The 25855-nt window shown below is 42.7% G+C and overlaps 1 protein-coding gene and 1 long non-coding RNA gene across 2 annotated transcripts in view; both read left to right on the plus strand.

Annotated features, from left to right (window-relative positions):
• Nucleotides 1–16679, plus strand: part of LOC127483487 (uncharacterized) — a 30420-nt gene extending 13741 nt beyond the window's left edge. Inside the window, exon 3 of the long non-coding RNA XR_007909792.2 lies at nt 16533–16679. This is a non-coding gene — a long non-coding RNA (uncharacterized lncRNA). The remainder of the gene's footprint in view (nt 1–16532) is intronic.
• An 8198-nt stretch (nt 16680–24877) lies between these two features.
• Nucleotides 24878–25424, plus strand: LOC100345097 (large ribosomal subunit protein eL24-like). The gene has a single exon (XM_051821466.2). The coding sequence runs from the start codon at nt 24928–24930 to the stop codon at nt 25375–25377; it is 450 nt and encodes a 149-aa protein (XP_051677426.1). The 5' UTR covers nt 24878–24927; the 3' UTR covers nt 25378–25424.
• The last annotated feature ends 431 nt before the right edge of the window (nt 25425–25855 follow it).

Below are 25855 nucleotides of genomic sequence, written 5' to 3' on the forward strand. Positions count from 1 at the left end.
TGCTGGCTGGTATGAGCTGGGGTTGGAGGCAGGATTGGATTTTTTTCTACAGTCGCTTTCCTAACTTAAAATAGGCTTCTCCCCTGCTGAACTCCCTAGCAGCTTCCCCTCTGGGTTCTACTGAACTACTGAGCAGCCCTTCTAAGGTGGAGGTACTCTCTTGCCTCTCAGTCATTCCCTAATAACTCTTTGTAATCCTTTATAAAGTAGAGGGCTCAAAGTATGGTCCACAGACAAGTTTCCAGGGGACCATTTCTCCCTGGTTTACGACAAGATGAGGCACAGTGTCAGAACAGAAGTTAACTAAACAACAAGCACACCATCGAATTCAGTTCATTGTCTTCCTTACCATGACTCCCTGGATGTGTGTTCTGATGCAAGCTCCTTGTCTTGTCACAGATGGGCGTTTTGAGGTCTGTTTTAGTACATGAGCAAGACGCCTTCCTCCAGGAAATCTCTCATAGTTCCCCACACCCACCTCCTCTCTCCCTTGATGACCAATGGCACCATATTTGTACCTTTGTCAAAGCACCTGACACACCACATCATAACCATCTGCCTTTCCTGAGTGCTTTTTAAGCATCTCTCTATAAAGGGCAAAAAAATCCAGTGAAAGGGTCAATGAATGCATTTTTAATTCTGGTAATTTCTTTTGTACGTTAATAGCAGGTTAAGAATTTTTTAACATTTTGTAGTTTTGGATATTGTGGCGCCATCCTAATGTTTGAAGTCTCCACTAAGATTTCAGAGCTGGAATAGATGTAGTCTTTAAGATCAATTACCCTTTTACCCTTCTCAATGGCATCATGCAGAACCTGGGAAGTTAATCCACATCCACGTGAATAAGAGGTTCCTGTTTATTGCCGTCATCTTCAATTGTAAACACGGTGGAGGATGATGTCTGAGATGGTTAGCCCTCACATCCAAGTTCGGAGATACTGGCTCTTTGCCTATCTCCCCTCTGGAATCTTGGGGTCTTGGATGTGTTCAGGGCTGTGAGAGAAGGTCAGGTGGAACAGAGGTTTTATGGTCTCCTAATGTTCCCAGGACACCCCCTTGTTTCTTACTAAAGCCCAGATTTTCTTCAAGGAGTATCTAGAGCTTTCAGGGGTCATGCGATGCAGAGACCTAGCTGTGATTTTTCAGAAGACGCAGTTTCAAGAGTGTGTTTGCTTTTCCCTGTGCTTTGCTCCTGTGGCTAGTAATAAGCCTTCTCTTTGTCAGACAATAGATCACCCTCAGCTCCAGATTTGAGAATTGTAAAACTGTAACCAACCCACAACCCATTCAGCCAAAACAATGTCTTCCTACCAAGAAATCAAATGGGCAAGAGGAAGATAAAACTCCCCAGGAGAAAGAACTAAAGAGAGGTAAAGCATAGCTGGTTCATCAAATTCCTGAGCCTCTGCCTCTTGACATGAGAGTCTTTTCTTCCTCCATGCCACACGTGGTTGTCCGGTACTCTGTTTGTGAATGAAAACTTTAAATAAATTTTCCAAATGCAGCTACACAAACATTTTTAGTGTTAACGCTCCTTACTCTAACCCTGATTGACATTACTAAGCTATTTTAAGGCTAAAATAGCCAGAAGAAATGAGTGTGATTGGTGCTGCCTGGGTGGTGTTAGACTTTGCGTTACATGACTAATTCAGTTAACTTAATTTTCTGTTCTCAGTAAAATTGGCCTTCCACGCCAGGAAGATCTTGGATTAAAGGCAAAAATTAAAGGTAGCCTTTGAATTGTTGCCAAAGGAGATTTCATTAGCAGTGATTATACAAGTCTGACATTTATAAGATGACTTGAAATTGTCTAATTGCATTTCTATTACCTCACTTGATCCTTTAAAACAACATTTACTTTTGTCATTTTAAGAATGAATAATTTGAGACTCAGAATTTCAGGTGTTTTCCCTGAAACTTCACGGACAGTAAGTGGCCAATCAGGACCCAATGTCATACATTCTGGCCCCAGGTCTGGCATCTGCCATGCCTTTGGCTTTGGCAAGGCCATGAGAGGTATCCTCTGGAGAGTTCTGTAAGCTAAGAAAGAGCAAATACTAAATCTGTGAGAGATTATCAAAATCACTCTTCTTGGATAGGTGTTTGGTGCATGTGGTTAAGATGTTGCTTAGGCTGCCTGTATCCCATATTGGAGTCCCTGGGTTCAAGTCCCTGCTCCATTTTTGATTCTAGCTTTCTACTAATGTGGATCCTGAGAGGCAGAAAGTCAATGGCTCAAGTACTTGGGTCCTTGCTACCTACATGGGAGACCAAGATTGAGGTTTTTTTTTTTTTTTTTTTTTAATTTTTGACAGGCAGAGTAGACAGTGAGAGAGAGAGACAGAGAGAGAAAGGTCTTCCTTTGCCATTGGTTCACCCTCCAATGGCCGCCGCTGCAGCCGGCGCACCGCGCTGATCCGATGGCAGGAGCCAGGATCCAGGTGCTTTTCCTGGTCTCCCATGGGGTGCAGGGCCCAAGCACCTGGGCCATCCTCCACTGCACTCCCTGGCCATAGCAGAGAGCTGGCCTGGAAGAGGGGCAACCGGGACAGAATCCGGCGCCCCAACCGGGACTAGAACCCGGTGTGCCGGCGCCGCAAGGTGCAAGATTGAGTTTTGGGCTCCTGAATTAGGCCTAGCTAAGTCCTACCTATTGTGGGCATTTGTGGAATGAACCAACAGATGGAAGATCTCTAGCTATTTGTCTTTCTGCCTTTCCAATAAATTTTTTAAATGGAATAAAGAAATAAAATGTTGCTTATTTAAATATTTATTTATTTGAAAGGCAGAGTTACATAGATAGGGGTGGGGAGAGATCAATCTTCTATCCACTGGTTCACTCCCCAAGTGGCTGTAATGGTCAGGGCTGGGGGCCAGGCAGAATCTAGGAGCCAGGAGCTTCATCATCCAGGTTTCCTATGTGAGTGGTAGAGGCCCAAGTACTTGGGCCATCTTTTGCTGCTTTCCCATGCATTAGCAGGCAGCTGGATTGGAAACAGACTTGAATTGGCACTCATAGGTATGCCAGAGTCACAGGTGGCAGCTTAACCGGTGATGCCATGACATTGGCCCCAAGAAATAAAAATTTAAAACTAGAAAACTAGGGAGCAAACTGTTCTTTCATCCTGCTATCAGACAGGAAGGATTGAAATAAGATGGCCACCTCCAGTCTGTAAGGCAGGGTCTGTTAAGTCAGAGTCTGGTGGTGTCTGAGACGCACATGCTTCTCCTAGGCTCTAATCAGGCCTTCACAGACAGGTCAGTATCTGCTATGGCCAACTCCAGAGCAGCAGTCTCTAGAACCTTTCTTTTCTTTCAACATCAAGGATAACAACATGCAACATATAGCTTCTTTGAACATCACTTGTCTCTCAAGTACAAGATGAGTTTAATGATTTGGAGATGGGGGTAGGGGCAGAGCACATTTAATCATGCTAAAAAAATAGTCTGTACTTTAATTTACAAACCATATCCTTTTTATCATAATTTCCTTCTATCCTCAGTATTAGCAGCTGAAATCTTAGAATTAAATGAACAGCTCCCAAGGTGTCCATTAACCTTGCCAGTTGGAGGTAATTATTTCACTAGAGCTGTAACCCAAGCTGAAAATATTACATGTTTCAGCATAAAGTAGCTAGAAAAATCTGCTGAACATTTCATCTGATCTCTTCAAATTTGCTTGTGAGGATTGCAATGAAAAGGAAATGTAAGTCACATCCGAAAATTGCTCATCTTTGTTAAGCTATGCCAGTTTGAAGGTCTGAAAGAAGGATATTAATAATGTGTTTATTGAAGACAGATTAAAATAAAATCTTTTGTCTACCTTTGTGTTTTGATCACCCAGACATCAGCTGTAGGAATATTTCAAAATTAGTAATAACAGAGGCTGGATTAGCCTCTCTCCACCAGAAAGGCAACAGAGGCAGAAGCAAAACCCTCCACAGTTGGCCCATGGTCCTCAGAACTCAAGTAAGAACTGACAAAGCCTGCTGGCAACAACGCCAAAATAGAAAATAAAACCCAAATCATGTGGAAATGGAAGAAAGAAAAATGGGAGGATAAGAGGGAAAATAAAGGGGTGAGTGTTATAGTACAGCTGTTTTAAGGTGCTGCTTGGGACACCTGTATCCCTTATCAGAGAACCTGGGCTTGATTCCTGTTCTACTTCACAGTCCAGCTTCCTGCTAATGCATATCCTGGGAGGTGGCAGGTGATGGCTTAAGTAGTTGAGTCCCTGTCACCCACATGAGAACCCAGATGGAGTTTCTGATTCCTGGCTTGGGACTGGCCTGGTCCAGGCCTGGTCCAGGTTGTTGTGGGCATTTGGGGTGTGAACTAGTGGATAGAAGATTTCATTCACTCTCTCTCTCTCTCTCTCTCTCTCTCTCTCTGCATGTCTCTGACTTTGAAAAATAATAATAAATAAATATGAAAAAGAAGAAGAAGGGCCCCAAACTGTAAGCCTGTCAGTCACTGAGTGTGGAGGTTGCCTGCCTCAGCTGGAAGGGCCTGTACACATGCGAGTCTACACTTCTTGTCCTGTGGCCACCTGAAGTAGCCACTGTAGTGCACACCAGATGACCACACAGGCTGCTGAAAAGTCAGGGCTATTGCTGCCAGAGCCACACTTGGTCATAACCTTGAGCCAAAGCCACAGAAACCTGTCTGTGTGGGTCTCTAACTACGTCATATCCCTACATGGGGACAGCATGGTAAGCGTTAAAGGAAAGGCAAGCAGAACTGCTGAACAGGAGTTAGTATTGTGTTTTGCAATGAAGGACCACCCCCCACAACACACAAAAACACACATACACACACACAGAATGGAATACCCTGCAACTGACAAAAACAATGACATCTCTACTTCCTGACACAAAAAAACTGACTGTTGAGAGCATCAACCACGTCTGAAATAGCCCTGTTATTTAATTTGTTGTCAATAATATGAGCTATTTAACTATTTTTTTAAAAATTTTTTGCCAGGCAGAGTTAGACAGTGAGAGAGAGAGAGAGAAAGAAAGAGAGAGAGAGAGTTATAGACAGAGAGAGAGACAGAGAGAAAGGTCTTCCTTCCATTGGTTCACTCCCCTAATGGCCGCTATGGCCAGTGCTGCGCCGATCCGAAGTCAGGAGCAGGGTACTTCCTCCCGGTCTCCCATGTGGGTGCAGGGACCCAAGCATTTGGGCCATCCTCCGCTACCCTCCCGGGCCACAACAGAGAGCTGGACTGGAAGAGGAGCAACTGGGACTGGTACCCAGCGCCCCAACCGGGACTAGAACCTGGGGTGCTGGTGCTGCAGGCGGAGGAGGATTAGCCAAATGAGCCATGGCGCTGGCTGAGCTATTTAACTCTTTAGACTGCAAATATACATATAGTTTTCTCCAAACTCAGAGAAAAAGAAAATAAAGCGTGAGGTCTTTCTTCAGGTGTTACCCTCGCCTGTGTGATAATTCTGCCTGAATTCTATGGGACTGTGCAGTGTGCACTGCCTTATAAGCCCAACCCCTACAAATCAGCTGATCGTCAATATCCTACTCCTTCACCTTTTCTATTTCCTGCCAGTTTACAGAGCCCAGCCTTGCTCCATACACACCAGCAATGCTCCATCAGTGCTGGTCAGTTCAGTAACACAGCTCCTGTTTGTTCTTAACTGTGTTTGCTAGGCCATGGGAACATTTTATTTCTTGAGTTAAGACAACTAGAAAGACAAAATATGGTCTCGATGAGAAGTAATGGCCCATCAGTGAGAAGTTAAACCCATTTTGCATTCAGCATTGTGTGATTTACAAGCTCTATAAGGAATAATTGCTGCCTTTGGGGAATCTGCAGTGTGGATGGGAAAGCATGCAAGGGTAAACAGGGATCATAGCAAGCAGAAAAATGTAAACAACCCCCAGGCATCTGTCCTTGCTGAGGCATTGTCACCAGAGGAGAGATTGCCTAATGTTTCCCAGAGACCCCACACGGTGGCCCCCCACACCTTGGCAACTTCGGTGGGTCTGGCCTACAGCCCACAAACTTGGAAATTTAATTTTCCCACTTGTCTCTTAAAGACAGACTCACATCCACTAAGTTCAAAGACTGACACTGAAAGGCTGAACACCAATTTGTTAATTCATTTGAGAAATTATTGTTAGGGAACCAGAAGACTCCCACTGGCCAGTAGGTTTTCTGCCTGCTGAAAGACTTGTACAGCAAGCTCATGCAGGGTGAGAGGGCTGAGGAGGCAAGTGAGGCTGGAGCAATGGGAACTGACCCAAGTGCCCAGCTGGCACCTGGGTACCCAGCCACTGGGGCTGTCCAAGGCCTCACCCCATGGGGCTAGACTGCTCACTGAGTGGTGGGACTCATGCTGAAATGAACTAGTGAAGTAGGCCCTGTTCATTACAGGATCCAAAAGGAATAAGCAACCAGGATGCTGGTCTCAAGGGGATATAGCTGTTGGTAGAAAAATGGACATTGTTGATGCTAGATTTGTTTTGGTATTAGCTATGTTTCAAAAATTGAAATGCTCTTTAACTGATAAATGTTGTGTATAGCATGTTGTTTTAAAATATGGACACATTGGAGAGTGGCAAAATTGAGCTAATTAGCATGTATTAACCTCACATACTTGTCACTTAAAATCAGAAGCACTTAAAATCTAATCTCTTGGTGATTTTCCAGAATATAGCAAACTATTATGTTAATGAGTATAGTCATCATGTTATACAGTAAGGCTCTTGAACTTATTCTTTCTGTCTAAATGGAATCTTGTATCCTTTATTAACACCCGAGAGGCTGGCGCCGTGGCTCACTAGGCTAATCCTCCGCCTTGCGGCGCCGGCACACCGAGTTCTAGTCCCGGTCGGGGCGCCGGATTCTGTCCTGGTTGCCCCTCTTCCAGGCCGACTCTCTGCTGTGGCCAGGGAGTGCAGTGGAGGATGGCCCAAGTGCGTGGGCCCTGCACCCCATGGGAGACCAGGATAAGTACCTGGCTCCTACCATTGGTTCAGCGCGGTGCGCTGGCCACAGCGCACTGGCCGCGGTGGCCATTGGAGGGTGAACCAACGGCAAAGGAAGACCTTTCTCTCTGTCTCTCTCTCTCTCTCACTGTCCACTCTGCCTGTCAAAAAAAAAAAAAAAAAAAAAAAAAAAAAACAAAACCAAAAAAACACAACTAGAAAGTATTAACACCCGAGAAATCATTTGTATAGCCTTCTTTTACAAAAGCTCTTTCAAATATTGGATGGAAACTAAACCTGATTTTGGCCAATTAGTATGAGAGTACCTCAAGAAGTTTGGAAAATGGGATTAAAAGATAGGTTTATTTTGGTGTAAAAAAATTTGAAACCCATACACATAGAGAGTTTCAAAAAGTTCATGAGAAATGTGTATTATGCCAGAGATTTTAAAAAATATTTTGAAACAAAATTTTATTCCATTTTCCATGAACTTTTTGAAGCACTCTCATGCTGCATCACTGATAAATACGCTCACGTGCTGATAACTTACTCTCGCCACTTCTGTTATTCATGTACTACTTGGAGAGGACTAGCCTATGCTTTGAAAAAATAAGTTTATTGTTTAAACTTTTCGCTTTAAAATTTCACAATTTTAAAAATTTTGCCACTTCCTGTCTAGACATTATATATGCACACATATACTATTTTTCTCAAAAACAGATATTAATATCACGAAGTGAGAGATTCATGATAATGGTAATGATAATGTGGGGAAAGAAGGGTATATTGTCATGCACAGTATGACTCATGGAAGCAGTATTTATAACTATATATCAAATGATAGGACATCCACACAATTTTTATACTCTTTACTCTTTTATTAACTTCCACAAATAAGAGGAAACATGATATTTCTCTTTTTGGGTCTGCCTTATTTCACTTAGCATAATGATCTCTTATTCCATCCATTTTGTTGCATATGTCAGAATTTCATTCCTTTTTTTTTTTGGCTGAGTAATATTCCATTGTGTAGACAATATTTCCTTTATCTGAAAGCTTATACTTGTAATTGACCTTAATCTCCAAGAAAGGTTAGAGGAGCTCCAAGTATAGCAATGCTGAGGATTCATCTTCATGAAAACTTTTTTGACACCCAGAAGAAAAAGTGAAATAAGTAAATAAAGGGATGTGGTAGGAGAGACATCTGAGTGATAAAGAAGTAGGCAGGGAAGCAGCCATGTGCAGAAGAAGTCAAGAGTATGGGGTGATCTCATCGTTACCCACTCTTATGATAACTAATGGGAGTCCCAGGAGAACTGCATTAATTCCTTCTCAGGCTTGCACCTAATCACCTTCCCAAAGGCCCCTCCTCCTCAAGGCACCACCACCTCTTGCATTACCAGAGCAAGAAGCAAGCTTCCAACACATGAATCTCTGAGCGACAAATCATATTCAAACGACAGCATCTGTGGACACCAAAATCTGAGGTGCTCAATTCTCTTGCATAGAATGTTCTAATATTTGCATACAACCTATGTATATCTCCCCATTTTCTTTAAATCATCTCTAGATTTCTTATAATATCTAATACCATGTGAATGCTGTGTAAGTAGTTGCTACACTGTTGTTCACAGAATAAAGACAAGGAAAGGCAGTCTGCACATGTTCAGCACAGATGCACCCATCATAGGACTAACTACATAGTACCAGATCTGTGGTTGGCTGACTTTGTAGATGGAGGCTGTCTGGGTATAATTGTACAGTGATGCTGTGAGTCCTGAGCTCAGGGCTTTGCAGCTTCCCTCTCCCCCTTTCTCCACGCTGTTGTCATCCTTGAAGAAAAGAAACCAAGTGCAGGGGAAGCTGATCTCAGCTGAGGACCCAAGTTTACAAACAAGCCCAACTGAAATCAGGAGCAAATCAGTGACTGTGTTTTTAGGCTGCTAAATTCTAGGGTGGTTGGTTATAGCTCTGGGGGTGTTTGTAACAGATTTCTCACCCCCTACGTGTCTGAAACAGGCTTTGTGAGTAACGGCCTGGGTGCTGCCACAAGCTGTGCTCCTCTCCCTCCTCACTGTGTTTTCAATGTCTTCTAAGGGCCACTGCTGTGGAGGGGGACCCTCATGGTCTCCCACTTGCATCCCTGCAACAGCCTTGCCAGCTGACTCAGCCCCTCCTCTCCAACATCCCTCCCCTGAGAGGCCTCTCTTCACCTGGTCAGGGGCAGAGCCATTCGCTGCCCAGATTCCCTTCCCAGCTGACCTTGTTCCCATGCATGTGGCTCTAGCTGCTTTCCCTTGAACTACGCACATTCTGGTTTCAAGAGATGTGGCCCTTACTGCACAGTAAATGCCCAACACACATTTGTTGGGTAAACGAATGACATCAAAGGCCCCCATCCACTACTCAGCTTCCCACTAAGCATCTTCCCTCTCTAATCACTGCCACACCCTAAACATGGTGGCCAAATAACAATAATGTTATGAAGGTGATGCTGAATTTTGCTAGTTAATTGCTTAAGTACATATGGTTTATTAGAAGGAAATCTACCCTTCCTCTCTTAGGATTCTCTCCCTGGGAGATTTGATCCAAACAGGGTTGTGCCTGTGATATTCCAAGTAGAATGACGTCTGTGAGACCATTGGCCATGACAGTGGCCTTTCACTACCAGCAGGTCAAAAATGAGTATTGTTCCTGAGTCACAGTCTCACGTGTGTCTTCTGTGAGCATGGCCCTGTTGGCCCATGTTCTTGAGAGAGCAATGGAGAACACCAGAGGGCACTGAGTCAGCCTTGGGTAGTTCACGTGCACACATGTGGTTGTTGTTCTTTGAAACAGAACTGCTGAGCCCAGGGCAGAGTACAATGACATCTACTACCTCCTGGGTGCTAGCATACAGTACACACACCAATCCTGTCAATGGCCACGAGACCCTTGTCTGAAGCCAGGCCCATCATCCAGTTCTAAAATATATGGTGCTGGAGCAGGTCTTTGGTCTAACAATTTAAGACACTTGTTAAGATGTCACATGTCAGCTCAGAGAACTGGGTTAGAGCAATTCCAACTTCTTACTGATGTGCATCCTGGAGGCAACAGGTGATAGCTCAAGTAGCTAGGTCCCTGCTATCCAAGTGGGAGACCCTGATTGAATTCCTAGCTCTTAGCTTCAGCATCAGTTCAGTCATGGTCTTCATGCTATGCTTTTTCCTTCACATTCACATCTATGGTAAAGTTTAACTTACAAATTAAGGAAAGTAATTAATAATAATAATAAAATGGAATAATTATAATAGTATGCTATAGTAAAAACATATTTAAAACTCATGAATTGATTATTTCTGGAGTTTTCCATTTACTATTTTTTTAAAAGATTCATTTTATTTATTTGAAAGACAGAATTACAGAGAGAGAGACAGAGGTCTTCCATCCACTGGTTCACTCCCTAACTGGCTGCAACAGCTAGAACTGCGCCGATCCAAAGCCAGGAGCCAGGAGCTTCTTCCAGGTCTCCCACGCAGGAGCAGGAGCCCAAGGACTTGGACCATCTTCTACTGTTTTCCCAGGCAGAGAGCTGGATCAGAATAGGAGCAGCCGGGACTAGAACTGGCGCCCATATGGGATGCTGGCACTTCAGGCCAGGGCTTTAACCTGCTGCATCACAGCGACGGCACCTTTTCCATTTGCTATTTTGGGAACATGGTTGACCCTAGGTAACTAAAATGGTACAAAGCCAAACAGTGAATACATACTCTTTATACAAGAGTAGCCAAAGTAATTGTGAAAAATAAAACTAAATCAAAAGTGTATATTGTAGCAGTTGGGGTGGTGGGAGGAGCAGCAGCAGCCAGGCAGCCCAGCTTCACCAAGGCTCTCGCTGCGCCATAACCCGCTGGCACCCAGCATGTTCCCTCCCCACCACCAAGATGCCCTAGAGGAAGGGTAGCTCTGCAGAGCGGGTGGTGAAGGAGGAGTTCAAGAGGAGGTCTTAAAGCTGGCTCTCGCAAAAGTGGGAGTGAAGCCCAAGAAGGCCGACGGGAAGAGTTATCAGACAAAAAACTGCAAGCAAAGAGGAAAAGGGAAGCAAAGGGGAAAACAGGCCAAGGTGGCTAAACAAGAACCTAAAGATTTGCCTGCAAAAATGGAGAAACTAAAAATGAGAGAGAGAGAGAGAGAGAGAGAGAGAGAGAGAGAGAGAGAAAGAGAGTCTTCCATCTGGTGGTTCACACTCCAAATGGCTGCAGCAGCTGGAGCTGGGCTGGACTGAAGCCAGGAGCTTCTTCCAGGTCTCTCACATGGGAGACCCCAGTACTTGGATCATCTTCTGATGCTTTCCCAGACATGTTGGCAGGGAGCTGGGTCAGAAGTAGAGCAGCCAGTTCTCAAATCCATGTCCATGTGGGATGCCGGTATTGCAGGCAGAGGCTTAATCTGCTATGCCACAATGCCAGCCCCTGTGATCATAATTTATCTGAACTTTGCAACATTTTCCTTCTTAGTTCTAACCACATCAAATACATGATACTAAGATCACATTACAAATGCAGTTCTAATTACAAAAGAATTGACCTAGTACATGCTATCAAATTATTGTTGATTCTCCATATTCTCAGTAGTGTTTATGGTAAGATTGCTGTAAATACCTAACAACTGCACCTTCAAGATTAGGTTCACGTCAGCCTCTGATCCCATTCTCATCAGCTAACCAGTATGTAGCTTTTTTTGTGTGTTTCTGTTTATAGACATGTTACTTAGTGTTGTTGACTCATTAATGTTATGACTCATTAATGTTATACTCATGATGAACAGCACATCCTGAACATATGTGCCCAGCACATGTATTTTCTCCATAAGGCGCTTTGCAGCAATAGACGTCACTGGGACATGATGCCTAGAGGCCCAAAGTAAAATCACTGACAAGAACCGAAAGAGGACAGAATGACCTCGGCTGGGAATATATGTGTGCAGCAGCTCACATTTGTCACTGCTGGGTGTCCATGCATGAACATGGAAAGTGCCACAAGTATTGATTTGGGGGTTTTGAAAAATTTTGGCAATAGGCAAATCCATCAACATAGGATTTAGAAATAATGAGGATTGTAATTTTAAGATGTGGTATTTGGATACAAGTAAAATCTACATTGTGTTTTAAATGCTTAAGATTTTAAAGATCATAGCAATGACAAAAATCAAGCGTTTGCTCACTATTTTCCCCTTGATCTGCCATGCCCAGCCTCTGATGAAGCAGACGAGAAAGAAGCCACATCTGATTAATATCATACACCATGTCTTATCAGTGGTCCCTGTCTCCCTTCTTGTACAACCCAGAGGAATATTTTTATCAACTATTTTGTAAATGCAAGCTTAGTAGCTCTAGAAACATTTTTAAAATGGAGAGAAGCCCACCTCATCTTGAATTTTTAAAAGGTGAAAGCATTTGCTGGTTGTTATTTTTTGGTACAACTAGAAAATAGTGGCATATTGAATTATGGGAGGCTTTGACTCTCTTTGGTTTCAGTTTAACATTCCATAGGTTAGGAGAGGTTATATCTTACAATACAAGGCATACTAAATGGCAATTTGGAGTCTCAATTGTTCATTTAATCTGCTTTGAGGGGCCTGCACTGTGGCACAGCAGGTTAACGCCCTGGTCTGATGTGCCGGCATCCCATATTGGGCATCAGCTTGAGACCCAGCTGCTCCACTTCCGATCCAGCTCTCTGCTGTGGGAAAGCAAGTCCTTGGGCCCCTGCATTGGTGTGAGAGACCTGGAAGAAGCTTTTGGCTCCTGGCTTTGGATCAGCCCAGCTTCAGCTCTTGTGGACAATTGGGGAGTGAACCTGCAGATGAAGACCTCTCTCTCCCTACCTCTCCTCTCTCTGTGTAACTCTGACTTTCAAATAAATAAATACATACATATTTTTTTAAAAAAAATCTGTTTTGAAAATTTTGAATTACTTCTCCCATGTTGTTTAGTAGAATTGTTTCCTACAGAAACCGGTGCCCATATGGGATGCCGGTGCTTCAGGCCAGGGTATTAACCCGCTGTGCGACAGCGCCAGCCAGCCCTACAACACTCTACTTTTGGTAATGAGTAAGGAAGGACAGAAAGAAAAAGAGATTCTAGTTGCCCTATCTTTCCCATTCCTGCTAGGTCATTTTCAGTATAAGTGATTGGCCAACTTACGAAGTTATTACATAAGTAAGGAAGACTATGAGAGAATCTCTTAGTTATTCATGTTTTCTAGAATGCCGTTGCCCTCTTTATGATTTCAACAATAGTCAAGGCTTCCCATGGCTATCAGAACCCTAGCTTATGCATAAACACAGCATGCTTGCCTTGTACTGCTTTCAGTCTCCCAAACATCCAGGATCCATCCGAATTCTGTGCTTGCAGATGCAGAAATGCTACGTATGAACGGGATGGCAAGGAGTGGAAGTGGCCATGTACTTATACACGTGCTCTGTTATCCCACCAACTTCACTTGCAAATATCAGTTGAAAGACAAATTGATTAAGAATATTTGCATGGTGGTTGACAGCAGAGCATTAAACAAAGCACAGAGATCTTCTGAACACAGGCCCAGAGCAACAGCACAGTTTGCATACCCATGAAACCAGCCCTGGTATCAAGGCATAGATGCTCTCATTAGGTCATGTTTGTGCTCTGCATCAGAAGTACATTGACTGTGAAGCATGTAAACATTGAGCCCCCAGAGACTCTCATCTGCCCAGGAGCTCACCTATTGGAAGAGGGTGAAAGCCATAGAATCTTCTGGATGGGAAGGAAATTAAGATTGCAATAGGAAGTATCTCTCGATAAATTACTGAGAAATATTCTAAAGAGATCTCAGAAGAAAACAGACCTGAATTTTCTACATTCCAGTAATTTGTTTTGAATTTGTTATACATTCTAAAACAATTACTTTCATATTTAATTCTGTAATTGTTTTTTGGAAGAGATGTTCCAAATGATACTAGCTTCAGGCTCCAGAATATCATGGCTGTGCTGAATTCAGGAGGGAAAATAGAACTGCTAATATGGTTGTTCTCATCATACTAATCAAAGAACCCAAACCACAGGAGCCTGTGCTTCATTAACTTTACACCTGTCACATTTGCCTTCCAAACACAAGACAACATCTGAATCCCATTCCATGGAATCCCTATTTTTCTTCACCATCATGCCAGTGTTCCATTCCCTCCAAGGTCCACATGCTGTGTCACAGTTTATCTCAATAACATACATTATCTTTGTAAGATTATTCTTGAATGCTGTAGGGAATTATTTTTCAGGGCGAAGGGCCTTCAAATTGCTTATCTTTAGAATAAACAATTTTTTTTGCTAGAACAACCTAAGAAATTCAATAAATTTGGGGCCAGTGTTGTGGCATAGTGGGTTAAGCTGCCACCTGAAATGCTAGTATCCCATATTATATCACTGGTTTGAGTCCTGGCTACTCTGCCTTTGATACAGTTCCCTGCTAATGCACCGGGAGAAGCAGCAGAAGATGGAGCATGTACTTGGGCCTCTGCCAACCATGTGGGAGACTTGGATAGAGTTCCTAGCTTCTGGCCAAACCCTGACTGTCACAGCCATTTAGGGAATGAACCAGTTAATGGAAGATAATATCTCTCCTTCTCTCTGCTCTCTCTTTCTCTGTCATTCTGCATTTCAAATAAATGAAAGAAATTCAATAAATCCTTGAAAACTGACATGAGATGTTGAAAGCAAAAAACAAGAACTTCACTAGGTAAATAATGACTTTCACTGAGCAATGAATCAGTGGACTCATTTTGGACCTACTGAACTTAACAAGACCTACATGAGGCTGTTAATGAGAAATGGTCAGGAATGGAGGGTTGACTACCTAGAGGACAGGGGTAGGGTAAATGTGCTGAATGTCAAGAGCAACTCAGAAATCTTTTGTGTCAAATATCAAGAGCACAGGTAGATGCCAGTTTTGGCAAAAGTTCCAGGCAACAGGCTTGGCCATCAGGGCCCAGGCAAGCTAGGCAGCATTGTGACCCAGCCAGGGAATAAAGCCACGCTTAGAAGGGCACCAGCATGGAAGCAAGCAGAACATGAGCAGGTGAGGAATCCTCCAGTCTGGGTGAATTTTGGCTAACAGAGAAGGAGAGGAAGACACAGCTGTGACTAAGGGCAAGGTGACTATCCAAAATCAATCCCTGGGGAGGTAGGCTGGGGTGTGGTGGTGGGGCTTGTCCTCAGAAATATTGCAGATTTAATGAACCCACTGTGCTCCCAGTTTGCTTTATACAAGTTCCAATGGTTGGGGCAGGGATGACTCAAAAACTAGAATGATTGGGACTCTAGGGGGGCACCTGTGGCTCCATTGGAGAACATGTGGAGCATGGTGGCTAGAGAGTGAATGTGAATGTTAACAGAACCACATGGAAATCATCAATAGGGTAATGTTTCTATAGGCAGAAACCCTACAGACTGATAAGTATTCTCACTGTCAAGAAGGAAAGTTAACTAATGCCCTCTTCCAATGTGGTCAGAGTGTATGAGGGAGATGGACAACTTTTTTAGAGGATGGAGACAGAGCCATGGAAAACAAGGTAGTGGAGAACCACTCTAGAGAACAGAACCTAGCCCAATCAAGGAGCACCCCTTTACCTCCAGTGTGGAGGGACTGGCATTGTTAAAGTAGGCAGATATCAAGTTTCCTGTGGATTGATGACTGCTCAGTTTTCCTTATTCTTCCTTTTTTCAAATGGAGGTGTTTGTTGTAGTCACCTTCTTTGCTCCATCATGTTGTATTGGGTATGTGAAAGGAAGATTATATCTCTATAAATCTATATTGGTATCTATGCTATGTCTGTATATCTATATCTGTATTATCTGTGTCTATATCTATCCATCTATCTATCTATGTGGACTTGTGAGAATCCAACTTGGTGTCAGATGTTGTAACTTTGCAAGACTTTGTTAGTGAGTGAAATTTGGGAGTATATGTGAATAATTGGGGCCAATAGAGCAGACTGTGTACATCAAATTATTGGTTCCAATTCCTTACTCTCTGGTAGCAGCCTTACATATCCTCATGCTAGCCATTTACTCTGGCCTCTGAGTGAAAGGTCCAGTCCCCTGCACCTTCACTTTGGATTTTGCCATGTTGTTTACTTTGGCCACTGAGATGTTAGTTGAAAAAATGTAAGCAGAAATTTGAAACATGCCTGTATGGATGGACTTTGACTCTTGTGCTTGAGTGAATAGCATTCCCAAAGCAGGTTCTAAAGCTGAACCTTTAGGCTGGGCCCAAGAGTGAAACACAAGGAGAGATCATAAGCCCCAGGTATCTGCTGATGTAAGAGGTATGAAACATAATGGAGCAGATCTGAAACCACTAGAGCTTGGAGTTCAAAACCAAGAGTGCTGAGCTGCTAGCCCACCCTATGCAGATCCATTGACCTTTGACTTAGGGAATAAATATGTGTTGTTTTAAGCCTCTAAGTTTGGGCTTAAAACTTAGAGAAAATTGTTATGAGAAGAGATGAATTATGCAGGAGATTGTATCAAAATTGAGATTTTTAAAATAAAAGACTAATTTCTTTGATTTCAGCTTGAGTTAACACAAAGCTATAACACCTTCAAACTATGGACTGGAAGCTGTTACAAGAATCTGGAATTTCCATGTTTTGCAATTACTCAGCAAAAGAAGATGTACAGCAGTCTTACTACAACCTGTTTCAGATCTGTTATACCTCAGGTAAGCAGCTCCTTGCATGTTCTCCTGGCCCCCCCGAGGCATCTCTTCCTAGCACAACAACCAGATGGTATTGGTACAGAGACCAGGAATGGCAACCTAGAAAGTTACTGAGAACAAAACATGTGAAGCATCTGACACTTGAAATATGGGGGCCACCAGCTCTGGGGCCTGAGAAGAACTCTGGCAGCCATACTGACCTTTGTGTATAGCCACACATTTCATTTCCACGGGCTTCTTTTCTTTGTCTCACTGATTGCTCCTTTTTCTGAGCAACCTGTTTGTATTTTATGGGTGGAATATCTCTTCTCTCTCTCTCAGTATTTACTATGGTTTGTTTTGTTGTTTTCATTTTCATCTTTTGCCAGTGCTGTCTCTGATTTTTCTCCAAGTTACTTTTCTTATGTTGCTGTTTTGTTTTTTCTAATTTTCATTTAAGACTTTTTTCAAATGCTTTCCTATCTCTGTCCATTCCTATGTAAGAGGACCTAGATGTTTGGTGGAAGTTCTTTCTTGGATGGCTTTCTTCCCAAGGATCAACTGGGAAGATGCGGCAGTGAATGGAACTTTTTGTTGGGGAGCCATTAAATGACTGGGGAAGGCAGTGGAGGATGGCCCAAGTGCTTGGGCCCTGCACCTGCATGGGAGACCAGGAGGAAGCACCTGGCTCCTGGCTTAGGATTGGTGCAGCGGGCCGGCCATAGCAGCCATTTGGGGATGAACCAACAGAAGAAAGACCTTTCTCCCTGTCTCTCTCTCTCTCACTAACTCTGCCTGTCAAAAAAAAAAAAAAAAAATGACTGGGTTGAGGCTTTTTCTCAACAAGGGGCCATTCTGTTTCTCCACAAAAGAACCATGGGCATCTTTCCTGGGAGGGCATATATTGGCCCACGAGTCATCAGGAAATGGGATAAGAAGAAATAAGTTGAAATTCTCTTGGTTCATTTTGGAGATGCTCACTGTTCCTGGAGTTCCATACCACATCCTCTTCCACCCAGTGTCATAGAATTCAATATGTCTCTAATTTTTCCAGAAAATAAATTCAATCCCATTCAGGGGAATAGACGGAGGGATCCTTATAATGAGGTCTGGGGAAGACCAACAGATTCCAAATACAAAGTCCCCTGTTTCTAGTTTATGTTGCTGTCCATGATACCTCCTGCTGATGCACCTGCAGGTATCCAGTGAGTCCACTTCCATCATACTTCCCTTTGCAAGGCTGCCATGTAACTTATTCCATCTAAGCCTCTATTCTTCTTCCAAGTCCAAACATAAGTTCAACTCTTTCGTTTGCTCTCTTCACCACTCCTGTTTTTGGCTCCTCCCAGAATAACTTTAAATTTTTGTTTTATTTAATTTTATCAGGGTTTGGTAGAGAAAGGAGATAAACAAATGTGGCCCATTTGCTAAACTGAACCAAAAGTCAATTTCCAACTTTTCATTTAGTCTCTGAAATTCCTAGTGCAGAGATGTACATAGAATAGCCACTCACTACGAATGTGCTTGCCAGTGAATGCAGTCATGAAAACATGAATATGTTTGTGTGCTGTGAACACATGTATGTGTGAATGTGCATCTCCAAAGTACTGTCTGCCTTACCAGGTGACATTCATTTATGGGAAATATCATAACTACAACCTTTCACCTGTTCATTAACTCAAGATTATTTTCACAGGGATTTCCAGTTAACTCTTAATAGGTTTCAGAATTCAGTGTGATATATCTCTGAAACTAGTTGGTCTCCTGAGGCCATTACAAGGCATGCAAGGTATTCCTCCTCTCTGTTGCTGCTGAACACACTTGATCTCTCACCACAGCCCCACTGCATGTTCCAATCAAGAAGAGCCAAGAAAATGATTTAATGATGCTGCCAAATGTCCTGCCCTCAGAATGCAGATTTTCTTCAGAATTCTATTAGAGAAATGCCCTCCAACCATCTCCATGCCATACTGTATGTTATCTGGGTCCCAAAGTATCACTGCATGTGACTGGAGCCTCAGATAATATCTACGTAAAAACAGCTCTGTCAGTCTCATCTCCAGTCCAGAACTTCTGCTGTGAAAACAGACTGCTTACCTCTAAGGCTCATCCCTGCTTATTATAATTGCTGAAATTTAGTTCAAAGGAAAAGAACAGATGCCCTGAGTCTCATCTCCTATGTTGTCCTCATTCCTCTTCTCCCCCTCAGATTTACCCTTGACTAAACCCTTCCTTCTCCCCCAGGTTGCAAGCAGAACCCCTTGCATGTGAATAGAGGCCATGGAGACTAGTAGTGAGAGAGGGGCAAGATATTTATTCTAGGAGAGCTAGCTTCTAATCAGCCAGCCGTAATACCCTGAAGCATGTGGGTGGTCTGTGTGAGTGTACATGCATATGTGTTTCTTTCCAAGCTGCCATGAACTTGGGAATGGGGGTTAAAAGATAGACTTTCCTTTGTTCTTACTTTTTATCAATTTCCTTAGAATGTTGGATAATGTGGTAGATTTCTTAGGTAACCCTTTCAGCACTTAATTAAAACTCTCCCATCAGGGTAAAGAAGATAATACTGGACCTAAGCAAGTGTATGCTGCATTATCAGAGACTAAGGATTCACATGCCTTTGAGTTGTCTCAAGATGTCATTGTTGAGCTGTGGGCACATGGCTCAGTTTTCTCTGTAGTGATGACTTGGTAGGAACTGCAAGAAACCTAGCTATTGGTATTCTTATACAAGTTAGCTCGAATTGAAGGAGAAATAAGAAAACCAGAGGCCAAATGGGTATAATTTTCAGTGGAATGAAAGATTCTTGCAGGCAAATATTGATTCCACTGCTTGAAATGGGGGTATCGATCCTGCCCTCTTCATTGAAAGTACCAAGTTTCATTTTCTACTCAATTGAAGACTATAATTTAGAAGTAGGCAGTCTGATTAAGTGAGCCTGTAGGAGTCTAATGACTTACTTTGAAGGTCTCATGAAGTGTCCTGACTTTTGAAAAAATCTCAATATTCTTCAGGCTCAGAAGGAAAAGGAAACTTCATTGATTCTTTCAACAGTGGTATATTAAAACATTACCAGCAATCAAATTGAACTTCATTACAGGAAAATTTAAATGATGGCAGCATTGGGAGGCATTTTATATTCAAAATTGCTTATCTTCTCTCTCTTGCTCCCTGCAGCCATGACTGATATTCCATAGAGGAAAATGAGAAGTTACTCAAACCATCTCTGGTTGGCCTTTCACAATATATTGTGTCAGTCATGGGGATAAAGAGTCATTGGAAACAACTATTTAGCAGTCTGTGCTGGGCAGACAATAAAAATTTCAATATTCACAGGGAGAAGCACTTGGGGGATGAAGGAGCAATTGTTTGTATATCTTTTACTCTTTCTCAAGGTTACAAAAGCATCCTTTGCAGTTAATTGATGATTATCAATTCTGAATTACCATTCAGAAATCAGGATCATGCATGAACTTGCAGTCTCATTTGACAGTGAAAAATGTCACTGCAGAGAGAGTAAGAAGATTGGGCCTAGAATGCAAGTCGAAGTTCAGATTTCTCCCATTCTAATGAGGATTCCCCATGACAGTTACACAGGTTCCTTCTGTGAATTCTGTCCTTTTTTAAGATTTATTTTATTTACTTTAAAGGCAGAGAGAGAGAAAGACACACAGAGAAAGAAAATTTTCCACCCACTGGTTCACTCCCCAAATCACCACAGTGCTGGACTAAGCCGAAGCTAGGAGCCAGCGGCCTCATTCAGGACTCCTGCATGTCTGCAGGGGCCCAAACACTTGGGCCATCTTTCACTGTTTTCCTAAGGCACATTAGCAGAGAGCTGGGCTGGAAGTGGAGCAACTGGGACTCGAACAGGTGCCATATGAGATTAACCCACTGTGCCATAGCACCAGCCTCTGAATTTGTTTCAGAGCTACTGAACTCTGAAAGCATAGGAACAGGTACAGAGGAGACTCAGGGAAAGGATCACTTTTTAAACAATGGGCAGTGAGTCTGGTAGTCCTATCCCTGAGCTGCCTTTGGGAAGACGTGGCTTCTATTTGTATCCACATGCAGTGATGGTAGTGAGTGGGATTCTCCTCACACAGGATGCTGGCTATGGACTCACAGGCATTTGTTGTGGGAGCAGAAGATAATGCATTCTCCTTTCTTCTTCCTCCTTTCTGCACCTCTGGAGCCCTCAGGGTGTGCTTAGCATGGAAGCTGCAGTTGGGGGAGGCCAGACAGTGAGGGCGAGGCAGACTTCTCTGGGCCACTGCACTGTGCCAGGATCCCAGTGCCTGAGTGTGGCAGTGTACTCCCCCTTCTTAGGAGCAGATGAACAGCAGATGGCTGTGTACTTCTCAAGGACAGAGCCTGCGGCTTTTCCCAGCCAGTTACAAAAAAATGAATCTGGATGAATAAGAGGTTTTAGGACAAAGCGGAAAAGATTATGCTCTCTGTACCCAGGCTGCATAGCACGCCTTCCTGGATAGAGAGGGAAGTAGTGAGCTGAATGTGAACGTGATGGGCATGCTAGGAAAACCCACGCTGCTTCTCACGGGGCCTCTTTATGTCCTGAAGTCCCCAGAAGTAAGGAAACAAAAAATGAGAGGTTGATTTTCCCAGACACAAGTTTCTGCTTCTTTACCCACACAAGAAAGCAATAAGCCTGTTAAATGGAGTACCTCTTTCAGCCTTTAAACTATAATTCTCATCCAGATATAATGTTTTAAATAGATTGTTAAGCATAAAAGTAATGACACTGGATGACAAATGGTCTTTGTGGAGAGAATAATAAGTGCTCAAAGGTGGGAAGAGACTGTGTATCTAGAACTCAGTACAGTTTCATATACCAACAGGTTATATCATTGCCCACGTCAGTTATAGTGAGCAAAGGTTTTTTTTTTTTTTTTTTTTTTTTTTTTTAAAGGAGCCCTTTCTGGGAGCAAGCATTTAGCCTAGAGGTTAAAATGTCATGTGTCACATCAGAGCACCTTGGTTTGATACCTGGCTCTGCTCTCAGTCCAGCTTCCTGCTAATACAGACCCTGAGAGGCAACAGTGATGACTCAGTTAGTTGGGTTCCTGCCACCCAGGTGGGACACCCAGATGGAGTTCCTAGTTCTCAGTTATGTCTCAAGTCTACCTCCAATTGTTGTGGGTATTTGGAGAGAACAAGTGGATGGGGTCTCTCTCTCTCTCTCTCCTCAAAACATTTTATTTTATTTTTTACATATCAAGAGCCCTTACAAGTGATAGAGGTACTGATAAAGTCCTTTGTGTTTAGAGTATGTTGAATTTGATAATAATTACATAAGAAACACGGTTGCATTTAGAGTAAAGTATTATACCCTATGCTTACCTGTTAGACCATAAATTCCTAGGGCCACCAGCAGCTTGCACAGAACATGGCACAAGTACACATCTGGTGACCATTTGTTTTTTGTTTAGTTTCGTTTCTTAATTTTTATTTATTTATTTTGAGAGGTAGAAATAGAGATTTTTCTATCCACTGATTCACTCCTCCAAGTGCCCACAACAACCAGGGCTGGACCAGGACAAAGCCAGGAGCCCAGAACTCCATCCACATCACCCATAGTGGGTGGCAAGGACCCAAGTACTTGATCTATCATCTGCTGCTTCCCAGGGTGCACATTAGCTCTATAGGAAGAAAAGGAATGAGGACTCCAACCAGGCACTCTCAATATGGGATGGAGGTGTCCCAAGTAGCCCTGTAACTGATGTGCCTAATACGTCCACGCGGTGACCATTTGTTGAATGTTGGCCTGGCTACAGATCATCTGTTCTCTCTTCTTGGAATCCCTTCAGTCTTAGAATTCTTCTTTTGTGGGCTACAGGTAGGGCTGTAGAGAACAGCAGATTGATTTAGTTATATTGAACACTTTTAGTAGGTGATCACAATGTTGAAAGGGATTCAGAGGTCAACTGTCAGCCTAGCTTCCTACTGACACAGCAGTCCCCTCTCCAGCCCCCTGTTCCCTGCTCTACCATTTTAGTCAGCATCTTCACTCAGCTCCAGTTGTTAGGAGATTCTCCAGCATGTTGAAACAAAATCTCACTGTTCGTTTTCTAAAGCAACTGCATGGAGCAAGTCGCTTCCTCTTCTACTCAGCCACCTCCAAGCAGTTGAGAGCAGTGATGCTCGCTGCCTTTAGTTTTCTCTTAAACCTCCACAGCCTCGGATGCTCCTCATGTGACAAAGTTCCCAAGTCTTTGACTTCCAAATTACATCTTCTCTGAGAATACTATAGGCAGTGGATGTTTCTCTTAAACTAGAGAGATTACAATGGAAAAGATAACATGACAGGGAAGATGGACACAGAACTCTGGTCTATAACCCTACTGCCAGTCCCTTGGACATAGATCATGATAATGTTGGAAAATTTTTAGAGAATGGGGATTACCTGCTTTGTACAATTGGCTCATTTAAAAATTTTGGTCTACAAAAGTATAAAAATTTTTTAAGATGCAAAGTCAGATCTTCTTTTACATTTGAGTTCTTGAATTATTCATTAAATGCAAGACTATAACTTTATTATTATTGAAAGTTGTTTTATTGGCTTCAGTCTCCTTGTATGATAATATTGACTTTAGCGATATTTGAATTTAGCACTCACAATAGGAGACATCCATTTAAACACTCAGGCATAGGAAAATTTATTGATGTTGCTTTGTCCTCAATCAAAAATTTAAAAATGATAAAAGGCCAGAATCAAGAAGTGAGTCTAGGAAAAACTTTCTAGCAACATCTTACAGATTGAGAGGGAACCGTTAAACAAAATATCTGCTGGCAGGTTTCTTTATTTTTTTTTTTAAGATTTATTTTATTTATTTGAAAGAATCACAGAGAGAGGTAGAGACAGAGAAAGAGAGAGGTCTTCTATCTGCTGATTTACTCTCCAAATGGTTGCAATGGCTGGAGCTGAGCTGATCTGAAGTCAGGAGCCCGGAGCTTCTTCTGGGTCTCCCATGTAGGTGCAGGGGCCTAAGGACTTGGGCCATTTCCCGCTGCTTTCTGGGGTACATTAGCAGGGAGCTGCATTGGAAATGGAGCAGCCAGGACTTGAACTGGCAGCCATATGGGATGCCAGGGCTACAGGCCAGGGCTTTAACTCGCTGTACCACAGCGCCAGGCCCTGGCAGTTTTTTTTTTTTTTTTAACTCATAATCAGTCTAATAAACAAAGCCATCCTTCTACTTATCCATCAGCTCATTAATCATAGTGATAACACAGGGCTTTTTGATAAATGGTTGCTGTAATCAAATTGTGTAATAACCTTGGTACACCTTTAATCTATTTTAACCATAATGGCAAAGAAGCATAATTTATTTTGGAACATCTTGTTGCTAGTATCCTGTATTAGATTCTGGGAGAAAACATCTTAATATTTTTCTAAGGAATCACAATCTGTTGACTTAAGAATTAAGTCTAAAATTTTCCCAGAGATTAATTTCAACCTTGAAAGCTTTTGCTATCTGACACTCTGCCATTTTTCACATTTAGAAAGCTGAATACAGGATCAGTGTTGTGGTACAGCAGGTTAAGCCACTGCCTGTAATTCTAGAATCCATTTGAACCCTGATTCAAATCTTGGTTGCTCTACTTCCAATCCTACTTCCTGCCGATGCACCTAGGAAGGCAGAAGAATATGGTTCAAGTACTTGGGCCCCTACCGCTCAAGTGGGAGACCTGGATAGAGTTCTTGGTTCCTGCCTTTGGTCTGGCTCAGCCTTAGCCATTTCAGCCTTCTGGGGAGTAACCCATCGGATGGAAGATCTCTCTTTCTGTCTCTCCCTCATTCTCTGTAACTCTGCCATTCAAATATAAATAACTAAATAAATGAGAAAATGAAATCAGTATATAAAAGAGATATCTATTCCCCCATGTTTATGGCAGCACAATTCACAATAGCTAAAATATGGAATCAACACAGGTGTCCATCAACTGATGACTAGATAAAGAAATTGTGGTGTATATATAAATATGTGTATGTAAGTATGTGTGTGTGTATGTGTGTTTGTGTGTATGCTTACATACATACATGATGAGTACTACTCAACTGTAAAAAGGAATGGAATCCTGTTTTTGGCAACAAAATGGATGCAGCTGGTGACCATTATGCTTGGTGAAAAAAGCCAGTCCCAAAAAGACAAATATCATAGGTTTCCCTGATTCAAGGTGGTAATTAATATACAGAGTTCAGAATAAAAGTAATATATATGATCTTTCTTCTTCCCGGGGAGCCGCCGCCATGAAGGTCGAACTGTGCAGTTTCAGCGGGTATAAGATCTATCCCGGACACGGGAGGCGCTATGCCAGGACCGACGGGAAGGTTTTCCAATTTCTTAACGCAAAATGCGAGTCTGCGTTTCTTTCCAAGAGAAATCCTCGGCAGATAAACTGGACTGTCCTCTACAGAAGAAAACATAAAAAGGGGCAGTCGGAAGAAATTCAAAAGAAAAGAACTCGTCGTGCAGTCAAATTCCAGAGAGCCATCACTGGTGCATCTCTTGCTGATATAATGGCCAAGAGAAATCAGAAACCTGAAGTTAGACAGGCTCAACAAGAACAAGCTATCAGGGCTGCCAAGGAAGCCAAAAAGGCTAAGCAGGCTGCTAAGGCTCCTACAAAGGCAGCACCTAAGCAAAAGATTGTAAAACCTGTGAAGGTTTCTGCTCCCCGAGTTGGTGGAAAACGCTAAGTTGGCGCATCAGATTTTTAAATAAAAATTGGAGTATAAAAAAAAAAGTAATATATATGATCGAAATTAACATTTTAAGATTTGGTTATTGTTCATAGCCCTTGTCTATACTCTTGAGGAACAATGTTTTTTCCACTTACTACTGTTGATTTCTTTATTTAGTGGAGGGCCAAACTTATGATTATAAAGTAATTTGAAAGTATGCCATTATAAAAATTAAAAGAAAAATAACGGGGCTTGCACTGTGGCATAGCGGTAAAGCCGCTGCCTGCAGCACCAGCATCCCATATGGGCACCGGTTCGAGTCCCAGCTGCTCCACTTCCTATCCAGCTCTCTGCTTTGGCCTGGGCAAACAGTAGAAGATAACCCAAGTCCTTGGGCCCCTGCTCCCACGTGGGAGACCCGGAAGAAGCTCCTGGCTCCTGGCTTCAGATCAGTGCAGTTCTGGCCATTGTGGCTAACTGGGCAGTGAACCAG

Source organism: Oryctolagus cuniculus, chromosome 13 (genome assembly GCF_964237555.1).
Source record: "Oryctolagus cuniculus chromosome 13, mOryCun1.1, whole genome shotgun sequence".
In the NCBI taxonomy this organism is placed as follows: Eukaryota; Metazoa; Chordata; class Mammalia; order Lagomorpha; family Leporidae; genus Oryctolagus; species Oryctolagus cuniculus.